The sequence below is a fragment of the Plasmodium gallinaceum genome, assembly GCF_900005855.1.
Source record: "Plasmodium gallinaceum strain 8A genome assembly, contig: PGAL8A_v1_67, whole genome shotgun sequence".
Taxonomy (NCBI): Eukaryota; Apicomplexa; class Aconoidasida; order Haemosporida; family Plasmodiidae; genus Plasmodium; species Plasmodium gallinaceum.
Window position 1 is genome coordinate 30,389 of NW_021628227.1, and position 14,787 is coordinate 45,175.

Sequence of the window (14,787 nt, forward strand, 5' to 3'; positions counted from 1 at the left end):
CAATAACAACTTATCAAAGGAAACTTCATATGGTTTTTATTTATTGGTATGTTCATTATTTGATTTATTAATTTGCCTACTCAATAACTTTGTTAATATCAAACAAACAAATTAATAAAGCGCTTGTAGAGGAAACTCTACTTTATTTAATTTATATTTAACTAAAATTTTAGTTTAAGAATCTTTATTTTTATTAATAAGAAACACATACTACTTATTAGTTAATTATTTTTTTTTTCAAGTTATTTTATACAACATTCCCAAATTTAATTTCTTTAATATTACATTTCGACTAAAAAAAAAAAAATATACACTTTATAGTAACTTACATATAATTCAAAAAAAAATAAAATTATTTTACTTTTTTTTATGTTTACATTTATTTTTAATAATAAGAAAAAAGAAAATAATAAAAAAAAATATCACCATCATATTTTTTTTTTCAGTCATTGTCATATTATAAAAAAAAAATACATATATGATATTTATTTTTTTTTTAATTGTAATTGCATATCAAAAAAAAATATTTATTTATTTATAGTGCACTCACTTTTGGCGAAACTATATTTTTTTTTTAGTATGCATATCTTTTAAATAATTATTTTACTATGATAATTTATGATTGCATATTGTACCAGAAATTCAGCATCCGCAAAGTAAAAGGTTTTTATTCGATTTATTCATCTAAATATTTCACAAAAGAAGTCTATATTATTATTTACAGATCATTATTCTAACAAATTCATAGATAATACAATTAATAATTATATATTTAACTTAAAAATATATGTTAAAACTTCATTATTTCAGAGAATTAAAACTCTATAAGCTTACTTAAGATTTTGTATTTATCAAAAAAATATTAACTAATTGAATAACAAAAGATTTTATTAACATTTTATGAAATAATAATTAGTTACTTATATGAAAAATATAATAGCCCTTAACATTTTTTAGTTTAAAAAAAAAAATTTTTTTTTTTTTTAATATTTGTGAACTGATTATGTTTTGTGTATTTTATTTTTAATATAATTTCATTTATGACATTGAGTTTATTTTTTTTTGAATTTATAAAATTTGAATGAATAAAAAAAAATTAATAAATAACTACTCATTTAAATATTTTTAAAATGATTATTTTACATATAAAGAATATAACTAAAGAAGATTAAATTTTTATTAAAAATATAGATAAATTTTATTAAATGTAATAATTGCTACTAAAAACATGAATTGCTTAATAATTAAACTATGATTATAAAGTTTGCTTATTTATATCATCAGCGTAAATTTTAAAACAATTAGAATTAGTTGAGATAACTCTGCATGTGCTTTACTAAGTTTATCTATTAAATAATAGGGAAAATTTTTTGAGAATTTGTTAAATAAAAGATTTCAATGATCTTGAGAATTTATGTAATGAAAGTGGTCTATTTTAAAGAGTTGTCTGTGCATGCAAAATAATCAATAGACATGTATGGAGATATATTTTTGACGGCATGTATAACAAATTTCTGTAATAGAAAAATTATGAAGTAATTTACCAAAAAATTGCATATCTCCTTAAAATTATTAGAGATATGTTTATAAAATATGTTTAATATTAGTAACAAATTTACTTATAAAAAAATTATGATTTTATTTTTAAAAATAAAAACAATTTCTTTTTTACTTTTTTTTTGAGAACTATGCTGTGATAATTTTTTTTATATAATTTTATGAAAACTACTGAGAAAAGTTATAGAAACTGAGGTATAAAAATAAATATACTTGATTTATTATGAATACATAATTATATAAAAAGTTTATAGTTATTTACTCAAACCTATATGTTATAAATAAACTAAGTGAAAAATTCTCCACACGCTGTCTATTTATTTGGCTATTTAAAATACTATAAAAGTCTTCGAGTGATCATTTGATAAATCATCATCTAATGGTTAATAAATAATATTGTCAACTTACTTTTAATTTAAAGTTAAATAAATATAAAGTGTATAATGAATTATTTACTCATGCAAGGTACATGTGTAAAAAACGCATATCAGAATGCATACACAAATGTACATATATTTTAAACAATAAGAAAACCAAAATATATATTTGAATCATATTTTTTTATGACTTATAATTTTCTTTTATATTTTATACTTATAAAAAAAAGAAACATATTTTTTTATTATATAAGGATTTTTTTTTTTGAGAGAGAGAAATTAGTTGATTTTCTTATAATGAATGAAGTGACATGTAATGAAATTACATAAGATTGTATATAATATTAATTATATAGTTTATATGTTAATTTCGATTTAAAATAAAAGATAAAATTAATATTGATTAATTATAAAAAGTTATATATATATATAATAAAGGCTCATTTTAAAACTAAATATAAAATTTATGTAGAATTAAAAAGTATAATTTATATTTATACATTATATATAATAATTAATATTACTTTAAATAAAATAAATAGAGATTTATGTAAACACTCCATTAACTTGACCTTTCGAGATTTTATGAAAATATTTTAATGGCCAATAATTAAATCATAAAATTTTTTGAAAGTAAATATTAACGTCTAAAACAAAATAATTTTCTCATAGAGAGTATTTTTTAAAGAATAGAAAATTCATTTTGATAAAAAAAATATTTAACCAGCTTTAAAATATGTTATATTCCTTAATTCTTTTTTTTTTATGTCTTAGGATGTGTTTTCTTATAAAATTAATATATAAGGTTTATTATTAAATTATTCATCATTTTCATAAAAAAAGAAAAGGTGCTAAATAAATATTAAATATAGGTTATAAAAAAATATATAGAAGGAATAAATAAAAATAAAACAAAATTTTTTTGACTTAATACTCTTAAAAGTACTTGTATTTTTCTCAGGTTTTCAAAAATAAAATATTAAATTTCTTTTTTTTTATTTTAATTTTTATATGTTTTCTATTAATAATTAAATTATTTAATATAATTTTCATATTTAATAATATAATCAAATGCAAAAATTGAATTTTAATAAAACAGTGAATGATAGAAATATTAATGATAATATTCTTTGTCATTTTTCTTGTATTTCTTTTATTTATTATCTCATAAGTGTTTCGAATAAATTTAAAAAATTCTTAGTACTGATTTTTCATATGTAATAACACAGAAAGAATCAAATATTTAAATTTAAGTACATTAACTTTATATATATCAAAAAAATTATTTTATTTTACTTGTAAATAATTTTTATAAATATAAATTATTTTTGCAAAAAACAATTAAAAAGAATAAAAATTTTTATTAGTATTTTTTAAATAATGTTATTCTAAAGTTTAAAAAATTTATAAAATTTATAAAAATTTTTTTTAAAGAACTTAAATAAACGTAAAAATTTCTTATATATTAGATTGAAAAATTAAAATAATGTTTTAACGAATTCTATAGTTTATATATATATATATATATTATAAAACACATTCTATATATTGACATGAATAAGCGTATATAAAATAAATGTGTAGCTTCAATCCAGAATATAAAAATTTTGGATATTTCACTAACAGTATTATTATACTTTCTAATAATAACATAAAAAAAAATTATAAAATTTACCTAAGAATAGAATAGAATAGAATAAATGATCAATATTAAGGAGAAATACCTCATTTTTCTTTATTTAAAAGTATTAAAACTAAATTACAATATAGATAATTCAAAATATTATGTTACTCAAATGAAAAGTAATTATGTATAAAAAATTTGACATAAATTTCCTATTTTATTTTTTACATTTCTTACTATACCTTGTTTTGTATATTAAAAAAGTTAATAGTACTTTTATTTTAATATAAATACTCTGTATTATTGGTTAAAAAAAGCTTCATTAACCTTTTTGGTAATAAAAAGGATTAGCTATATGAAGAATACGTAGTTGGTTTTGCACACGCGGAAAAAAAAAAAAAAAAAAAAAAAAAAATTTAATAATTTTTTTTTTTTTTTTTTTAATTAATGGATATACGAAAAGAAAAATATATTTATTTTTTTTAAAATGATTTAATTGAGGAGAGAACATTGGTAAAATAAAAATCGAGAATAAGATTTAGTACAAATAAAAATGAGATCTTAAAAAGATAATAATGTTTACATAAAAGAGTTTAATTTGCACAACATATATATTTTTAATTTGTGAGAGAAAATTTTATACATATGACAATAAAATTTTCGCGTAATTAATATTCACATAATTAATTTGCGTTTTTACTAATTGTTAATGTTTGTTAATTCAACAGCAATATATTTAAATTGCTGAACATTGCTCATAACAAAGAAATAAAAAATTTACATTTAATTAATAGTCAATATTCAATAAGGATTTAAATTTTTAATAAAAATAGGGATTTTTATTAAAGTAAATAAATGCTATTGAAATTAAAGAATGCTGAATGGAGTAGATTACATAATTAAGGATCACTCTTTCAAAGCATTTAAGAATATATATAAATACAGCAAAACGGTAGAGACAACTCTACATGCTCTTTATTAATTCGTTTTTTCAATACTCTAGCAAAGTCACTGAACACCCAGTTAATAAATCAATTATATATATATTTTTTTTTTTAAATTTATTTAATAACGCAGCTAATTACATTAAATTTTAAAAAAATTTTAGTAACAAAATTTATTAGAAAATTTAAATTTTTGGATTAATTATGGGAAATTTGTATTTTTTATGTTAAGTAAATAATAAAAAAATAATTTTTAATGAAAAATACATTTTAATCTTCAATATTAGAACAATGTTTTTATTTTTAACATATATGTATTCATTTTTTATATTATTAAGTAATATATCTTGTATTAAGTGTAGATTATTTTATTTTCTTATTTTTAGTATAAAAAAATACTAAAATACATGAGCAATAAAAACAATTATATGAAAAAGAAAATATTAAACAGAATTATTATTTTATTTAACCTTTGTTAATTTCTTTTTTCTTTTTTAAGCTCTAATGGATATGATTAACGAATAAATCTATTATATAAACATATATACTTTTTATGACGATGTAAAATATTTTATTAATAACGCATTAAATAAATCCGTTTTGAAAAAGAAAAAAAATGATTTGCTTTTATTTATGACAAAAACTCAAAATATATAGTGTTACAATAATTTTTTTTATATAATTTATGTTAAACACTATATTTTTTATTAGTAATAATACAATTATTCATGTTTTTATTATTCTAAGATATATAAATATCATTTTTCTTAATTTTAAAAAGGTAATTTTTTTTTATTTTTTTTAAGATATGTTGTTGTACTTTTAAAAAATATATAATATTGTATGGAGTAATAAAAATGTTCCATGAAAATTTCGTTATGAAATAAATTTCAAAATTTTTAATTTAATTGAAACATATTATGTTACCTTAATATGTAATGTGAAATGTCTTATTAATATCTCTAAATATCATAAAAATTTTTTTAATGTAGAAGAGAATTAGCATATTTTTATTAGGATATAATAGGATGAAATGAACTTATTTATTACATAGTAACATGACGAATAATCTGGTATGTACATTTTTTATTATTTGAAAGATTTTTTATTTGAAAATTTAATAAAATAAGAGCAAAAATAATATAGTTTACTAATTTTTATTAATTTTTTCTATAATAACTTCTCCAATATATTGAAAAAACAAAATAATGAAGAGTGTTTAGGGTGAAATCTATTAATTTTATAAATTGTAAAAAAATACTATGTATAAACAATATGAAATTTTTATAAAATTGCATTTCAAAAAGTGAAATAAGTAGCATATTTCATAAGGCATTATAATCATATAAATAAAACGTTTAACTTAACATTTTATTTATTCTTAACACCCCAAATAATAAAATACTTTAAAGCATTTTATATAAGCTTTACTTATTCTCTTAGAAGTGCTTTATTATCCATATTGTAAAAATATTTTATTACTTTTAAAATAATTGTTTTTCAGAATTAATAATTCTTATAAAAAAATTTTTAGAAATATTTTCCAAGAATTCTTATGTATTCTATAAAAAGAAATAATTTTTTTTTCTTTTTGATATATAATAAAAATATAATAAACAAAAACAAAGTTACAACTGAAAAAAGTGAAATATATATTTTTTTATAGTACTATTTAAGATATTTCTTCAAATATATAGCGGGTGTAGTTTTTTATTTTTCTTACATTTCACTAAAGATTATTTAATAAAAAGCTGATAATATCATTTGTAAATTAAGTACCAATTATTTTTTTTAAATAATATATATTTATTTTCATTATATTTTTAATTTTGTTTATTAAGAATCATGTTAAATATAACTCTTAAATATTTATAAAATGTGTTAATACATAATATAATACAAATACAAATACAATTAAAATTATAAATATATTATCTATAACAATGAAAAAATATATATATTAATTTTATATGTAAAATATTTAATTAACATTGTTTTTTTTTTTATTTAATAATATACAAATATAATATAAACTATTTCATATGCTAGGAAAAAATACCATAGGAAATAAAAATCACTATTATAAAATTTGTGTTCATAAATTAAACAGTTTATTTTTAAATACGCATTTTAATCATTAATATATAGACTTATAAATAAAATTATCTAATACATACTAAATATTAAAAAACATATAATGATCAAAATATGAAGATGCCATAACTTTATATGCTGCAATACAAATATAAAAACAATTAAAAGAAAATAATACAAACAACATACTAATGGAATTAAGTACCTTTTAACAAAAGATATATTTTAATTTTATTTATGTTATGTAAAACATACGTTATTTAACTAGAAAAATTAAAATAAAAAAGTAATTGTTTTTTCCATATTTTTTGTTTTTCTATGTTAAAGATAGTTTTTCTTTTTTGATACTTTTATTATCTTTATATTTTGTCTCATATTCCTCTTCTTTTATACTTCAGTATTTTTTTTATTTACAATTTTCATTTTATCCTTATTAATTTTCTATTGTATTATAGGAAACTAATTTAACTTGATCTTTTAACAATTTTATATTTGTACTTAAGAAATCATCCCATTTTCTTTTTAAATCATCTTTTATAGAATTCCATAAGGTAAAATTCTTATTTAAAAAATTATTAAAATCTTCACGTGAGCATAATCCTTCACGACATAAGTCATATATTTCTTGGTAATTCGTACCATCTGTGTCAGCTAAAGTACTAAAAAATTCTTTTAAGAATTGATCCCATAATTCTTTTCTTTCTTTTTCACTAAGATCATGAATTTCTGATTTTTCAAATAGATCATCTAAACATTTTTTAATTTCATCATTTAATGTCGATCTTTGCTTATCACGGAAATCTTTCCATTTTGACAAAACACGTTCATGAGGTACACCTTCACTTGTATCATGAAAATCATCATTATAATTCTTTAAATCCAATTCAGCTAATTTTCTTGAGTTTATATTCTTGAATTGAATCCCTGATTTTATATCATCTTGGAATTTATTTATATCCTATATCATCATTTAAAAATTAAACAATCAAAAAAACATTTCATATTTATTTGAATTTTAATTCAAATATATAATTAAAAAAAGTAAAGGATATGTTAATTTTAACTTATAGATTTATCATACTTGAAAAAAGAAAAATAAAAGAAATAGAATAGATACAAGAAAAAGTCTAGAATGTACAATATTTCTGTAGTTTAATTTTTTAAAAATTATATCCTGTTTTCCTGTTGAGCATATAGAATTTTTTTTTAAAGTAACCTTATCGTCATCTATGCATGTCTTTGATAAATTATTATCTTGTACGTTGCTGTATTCCATATTTAGTTTTTATACTTTTAAAATACAAAACACTTTACCTTAATTTGAAAATAGTTATGATTTAGTTTTAAAAATATACAGTAATTTTAATATGAAGCTGATATTTCTATTTAAAATAAAAAACAAATATATAAAATTGTTAAATTAATGATATAAAAAAATAATTAAAATATATAACAAATATTTTAAATAACTATATTAATTATTAAATGTTCTTCTTTTAAGTATATTATTTCTTCAAAAAAATTATAGTAACTAGAATTTAATTCTTCACTTTTATATAAACACTATTATTTATTTTTAATTATAACTACTTAATTTTTCTTATTTAAATTTAATTTTTATAAAAAATTAAAGATAAATTTCTATTTTTTATATACATATAAAATAAAATGAAAAATGTTATTAAATTAGTATATATTTTTTCGTTTATTCAAAACTTATTTAAAATTATTTAGATACTAATATAATTATTTAAAAAAATATAAAAAAATACTATTAAATGTTCAAATTTTGTATATAACTATGCAAATATATATTTTCATCTAAAATCCTTCCATAATATATTTAACAAATTAAAACTAATATTTTAAGATTTAAATGTATTAATAAACTAAAGATCTATATTAAAAAAAAAAATATCTACATAAAAATATTAGCAAAATCTATAAATTGATTTATCATAATAAAATATTTTTCTATTTGTTATAGTTTCCATTTTTTTAATTTAATTTCTTGATATTCATTTATTAGTAATTTATGAATTTTTCATATAATTGTGTTTTTTTTTTTATAATCTTAAATTCGGCATAATCATATAACATTTATTACTTATTATTTTGTTAATTATATAACTATAAAATTCATGCTAACATTTATATTTTTTATCTGTTCATTAGGAACTGTTTTTACTTCTTAGAATATAAATTTTTATTATAATTTTAAATTGATCAATTTATATGAAAATTATAATGAATTAAAATAATAAAGAAAGTAATAAATGAAATTTATGTAAAAGCATGCAAATTATTTATATTTAGAAAAAAGATAGAATGGTGATGTAATTAAAATTAAAATTAAATTTAAAAAACATGCTGAAAGTTCAAATTTCCTGCAAGAAACATAATATTTAGTCATATATAAAAGAAATATAACATGGGTTATAATATCTTTTTTTTAATTCTTTATAATTAACGAATATTTTTTATAAATGAAAACTTTTTTTTTTATAAAAATAGTTACAATATTAATTTTTTTCTGAATATGAAATAGCTATTATAATGAAAAGTTTAAACATGCTTTAATTAAAAATTCATTCACATATTTTTATGAAAAATATATAGGATTTATATTATGAAGAAAAAAAATAAAAAAATTAAGACATTAAAATATATTTATTATATTATTATATTATCGTATTTAATATTTACAAATTTTACCTTATGCTTAAATTTTTACTCATTGTATATGCACATAGATACTTTAATTTTATTTAATTATTCATTTACTTTTGTTTCTTTTTTCCTTTTTTATATTTTTATCTGAAATTTTTAAAAATTATTTTAGGTATTTTAAATGTTTTTTATATTATTTGTAAAATAAATATGAAAAAAAAATTTTTTTTTTAGCGTATTAAAAAAATTTTTTTTAAAGTAAATATGTGTGAAAAATGATTATAATTTATTCTTGATTATTAAAACTATGACAACAAAATTACGAATACTATATTTAAAATTATTAGTACTATAATTAATATTATTAGTTTTATTTTAATAAATATAGCATTGTTTATATCATTGTTATTATGTAATTGAATTATATTATATGTGATAATGCAATATATATACATAATTTAATAAGAAAAAAAAATTATAACCGTTAGAAAAAAAAGAAACAAGTACTTTATTAGTAAGAAGTTATACGACAAAAAAAAAAAAAAAAGTAAATATAATAATAGAAAAATTTAATTAATAATATTAATAATAATAGTAACATTATAGAAGAACAAATAAGTGTAACATATTCTTAGAGGAAAATTAAATAATTAGAACAAATGCATTTTTTTTTGAAGAAATTAATATAAATGTTTCATTGAAAAATGAGATCACAGTTACTATTATTTTTAATAAAGTCTTATTATACATATGATTTATTAGGTAGCCATTCATTATTTTTTCTAGATAATAGAAAAAAAAAAATAGTAAAAAGTATATAGAGTATTCTTTACTAATTTTTATTCTAAAAACTATTTATAATACAAATGAGTAATTAATATATATAGTTTACGTAAATAAACATTTATATACTTTAATAAGAAATTATTCTTAATTTTATTAAAAACTTAAATATTTATTAAAAATAATAAGTATAAAGTAATCTTTTAAAATAAACTAACAGATTAAAAATAAAGTTATTAATAGTATTTTTAAAATATATAAAAATTAATTTCTAATAAAAACGAAATTTTTGTTTTTCTTGTAAACACATAATTCAGTTTTTTATCGTTAAAAAATTAATTCTTCATTCAACAAAGATACTTCATCAACAAAAAATGAAAAAATTAAGTAAAAATAATTAACAAGATAATTTACAAATAAAAAAATATATTTTTTTTTTTTTGTTGTTATAATTTCTTAAATAAAGAATTTGTATAGATGACTTGCTATTTTTCATATAATTTACTATTATTTCATAAAAGTTTAACAAGATTTTTTGCATACTAGTATATTAACGCTTTATATGAATGTGTAATATCTTTAATAAGAAAATATTCTTTTGCAACATTTCATTCTTTTTTGATATTAAAATATATATGTTACACACTTTATTTTATAAAAGTTTATTTTAATAAAAATCAATGTTAATAATCTTAAATATAGATGTTATTAGTTTTACTTATAATCAGAACAAAAAAAATAAATAAAAATTGTCAATTAAATTAGTAAATGTATTTTTTAAAAAAAATTATTAAAATTAAAAAAAAATATCATTATACATGATTCAAAAAAAGTAATAATAATATGCATGAAAGAAGTTAGAACTTTTTTTTTTTTTTTTTTATATTTATTGCAATATTTGTAACTGTATAATTTATTTACATTTTTATATACCATTTTTGGATTATTTACTCATTACGTAATAATACATATTGGAATATTGGTTTATAAAAAGCTTCATTAACCTTTCTGGTTATAAAAAGGACTAGCTATGTGAAGAATACGTAGTTGGTTGTGCTAACTGAAGAGAAAAAAAAAAAAAAAAAAATTATTGGAATTTTTTTTTGAGATATTTTTCATTTGAAAAATAGAGATAAAAAAAAAAAATATATTTATTTTTTTTTTGGAATGATTTAAAAAAAGAGAGAGAGAAAAAAAAAAATTGGTAAAATTAAAATCGAGAATACAATTTAGCACCAATAAATATGAGATCTTAAAAAGATAATAATGTTTACATAAAAGAGTTTAATTTGTATAATGTTTATATTTTTAATTTGTGAGAAAAAATTTTATACATATGACAATAAAATTTTCGCGTAATTAATATTCACATAATTAATTTTCATTTTTGCTAATTGTTTATGTTTGTTAATTCAACAGCAATATATTTAAATTGCTGAACATAACTCATAACAAAGAAATAAGTAATTTACATTTAATTAATAGTCAATATTCAATAAGGATTTAAATTTTTAATAAAAACAAAGATGTTTATTAATATAAATAAATGCCTAATGATATTAAAGAATGTTGAACGAAGTAGAGCAAATACTTAAGAATAACTCGTTCAAAGCATATAAAAATATATATAATTACAACAAAATCTTAGAGACAACTCTACATGCTCTTTATTAATTCGTTTTTTCAATACTCTAGCAAAGTCACCGAACACCCAGTTAATAAATCTCATATACAAAAATGATAGTTATTTAGCTGACTCATAATGTTATAAAAAAATAATATCTAATTTTTGTAATACTAAGAAATATAGATAATATATATATATATATATATATATATATATATATATTTCTCAAAACATAATTTAAAAGTAAAATTTAATTTGGTAGCAACTAAATATACAATAATAAAAAAAAAAAAAGGAGTAAATAAGATTATAATTCTGTAATTAAAATAATGCATCATTAATTATCCAATCAATAACTTCGCTAAAGTAATGAAGAAAAAAATTAATAAAGAGCATGATAATTGCCTCTGCTAGTTCAGTGAATTTAAATATAATTTTAATGCTACAAACCAATAAACTGTATTTATGTGGTCTACTTCTTTGAGACTTTGTTGTTTTTAAGAGGTATATATTTACTTTATTAAAAATCTTTTCTATTAAAAATTTAAATTTTCATCAATCGTTCTTTTTTAATTTAATACATATTAATTATAATGTTATGAATTACGTTTAGCAACTAAAGTCTGTTGCTTTTAAATTAACAATTACAAGTTATTATTAAGACATAAATTTAAATTATATAATAGTTATAGGTAACAAAAATTTTTATTGTTGAAAGCATAAAATTTTCTCAAATAACAATAAAAATCCACTCTTAAGAGTTATGTCTTCCTCAACAATAAAAATTCTTTTATATAAAAAAGATAAATTAATAAATTTTTAATTAAATATAATTAACAAATAAAAATAAATAAATAAAAATTAAGTAATTTTTTTTTTTTTTTTTTTGTCTAGAGCTTGCATGGTAGTTAATAAAAGATATTATTAATCTTTTTGAAAATAAAAAGTAACAACTGTTAGGAAAATAAATAGTCATGCAAAAGCCAAATAAAAAAAAAAAAAAATTGGTTGTTAATTTTATTTGTTTTCTTTCTGAAAATTTTAAAATACATAAAAAAAAATAAATATTTTTTTTGAAATTTTTGAATGGTGAGAAAATTAAGAAATAAAATTGTTGAATAAAAAGTTTCTTATAATATATTTTGTTTAAATTCATATAAGAAAATTTAATATTTACCATAACAAATTTTTTGTGTTTGTAATATTTATATAACTTAATGTTTATTTCATTATTTATGTTTGTTAACGTAAAGTCAGTGGACTTCTTGCTAAACATTATTAACAATATTATAAATAACAAACAATTAATTAAAAATCAATAATCAACGAAACTTTTAATTTTTAATAAAAATAGGGATTTCCATTATAATAAATAAATATTTCTTGAGAACGATAAATGTTCAACGAAGTAGGCTTTATAAACCTAGTTTACTTGCTTATAGAATTAAAAATTATAAATAATTTTATTAAGTTAGTAGAGACAACTCTAAATAATCTTTATCAATCTATTTGTTCAGAACTCTAGAAAAATCACCGAATAAATAATTAATAAATCAATACTCTAGCAAAGTCATTGAAATTTCCATTAATAATTCACATGACTAACTTTGTATTTTTCCTACAACTATTAATTTTTATTATCAAAAAGGTTAATAATGTTTTTTATTAATTATCTAAGGAAGATAATAGATATTAATTAAAGTTTGTTTTCTTGAGCTTGTTTTATAATTTCATATCTTTTGTGTACTTCTTTATTTCTTTTATTTTTATTATAACTAATTTCGTAAGGTTGAATTATGTTACTTTTGTAAATATCAAAATAACCTGTAAGCTTAATATACGCATAAAGTTCAGATTTTTCTTATTCTTGTTAGTAATTTGAATTAGATTTTTTATTTGAATTTCATGCACTTCGTTGATCTTATTTTTTATCAATTTAATTTTCGTTAATAGAATATATACTTATTTACCTTGATAATATATGGATATTAATTTCATAATTCCATTTTTTATTTTGATTGCTCTATGAGTTATTTGTTAATTATCTATTCAATAACTTGCTAGAGTATTGATTTATTAATTGTATATTCGGTAATTTTTCTAGAGTTCTGAACAAATAGATTAATAAAGAACTTTTATAGCTTTATCTACTAATTCAATAAATTTAAATTTAGTTTTAGTAACATGAACAAGTGAACTGTATTTTTATGGTCTCTTTCATTGAGTACTTATTGTTTTTTTAAGAGAAATTTATTTACTTTAATAAAAATCACTATTTTTATTAAAAATTAAAATTCTGGTTAAATATTGATTTAAATTGTATATATTTTATTTATAATGAATAATGTTTAGGAGTTCCAATAAATTGTTTTCAAATTAACAAACTTAATTAATTAACAAAATACAAAATAAATTATATGAATACTACAAAAAATAAAAATTTGATCATCGTTAATTTAAAATTTCCTTATATAAGTTTAAAATAAAAATATACTATAAGAAACTTTTTGTCAGCAGTTTTCTCTCATATTTCTGGGCTAATTAAATTATTTTAAAAAAAAAATATATTTTTTATGTATTTTAAATTTACAAAAAGAGAACAAAAAAAAATTAATAACTAATTTTTTTTCCTTTTTTTTATCTAGCATTTTCATGGATAACTATTTATTTTCCATACGTCTATTGCTTTTTATTCTCAAAAAAGTTAATAATATCTATTATTAATCAATACATTAGAAAATTCATCGAATAGGAAATTAATAAATCAATCCTCGAAAAAATGTCAATAAAATCCCTAATAATTTGGAAATATAAATTACAAGATTCCTCGAACTTTCTTTTTGAATCTTTTTTTCTATAAGATTTTTCCCTATCATTATTAGTATACAAATGTAACTAAAAATAAATTTATAGTATTTTATATGTATGTATAATATTTAGATGAAATATTTTCTATGTTAGATATTTTAAAAAACACTTAATGACTACTGTGTAATTGATTTATTAACTGGATGTTCGGTGACTTTGTTAGAGTACTGAATAAACAAATTAACAAAAAGCATATAGAGTTGCCTCTACGATTTTGATGTATTTATATATATTTTTAAATGC

At 16.9% G+C, this 14,787-nt stretch overlaps 1 protein-coding gene across 1 annotated transcript, besides 7 other annotated features; it reads right to left on the reverse strand.

The window, feature by feature from the left end:
* The first annotated feature begins 4,060 nt into the window (after positions 1 to 4,060).
* Positions 4,061 to 4,597: a repeat region.
* A 2,432-nt stretch (positions 4,598 to 7,029) lies between these two features.
* On the reverse strand, positions 7,030 to 7,872 carry PGAL8A_00177700 (Plasmodium exported protein (PHIST), unknown function; the record flags this gene model as incomplete). The annotated part of the gene is made up of 2 exons (XM_028670101.1): positions 7,030 to 7,554; positions 7,678 to 7,872. 2 exons carry the CDS (start codon positions 7,870 to 7,872, stop codon positions 7,030 to 7,032), a joined length of 720 nt encoding a protein of 239 aa, XP_028526886.1.
* Positions 7,873 to 11,183: 3,311 nt separating this feature from the next.
* Positions 11,184 to 11,774: a repeat region.
* Positions 11,775 to 12,025: 251 nt separating this feature from the next.
* Positions 12,026 to 12,468: a repeat region.
* A 354-nt stretch (positions 12,469 to 12,822) lies between these two features.
* Positions 12,823 to 13,234: a repeat region.
* Positions 13,235 to 13,272: 38 nt separating this feature from the next.
* Positions 13,273 to 13,706: a repeat region.
* Positions 13,707 to 13,743: 37 nt separating this feature from the next.
* Positions 13,744 to 14,157: a repeat region.
* Positions 14,158 to 14,668: 511 nt separating this feature from the next.
* Positions 14,669 to 14,787: part of a repeat region that runs on past the window's edge.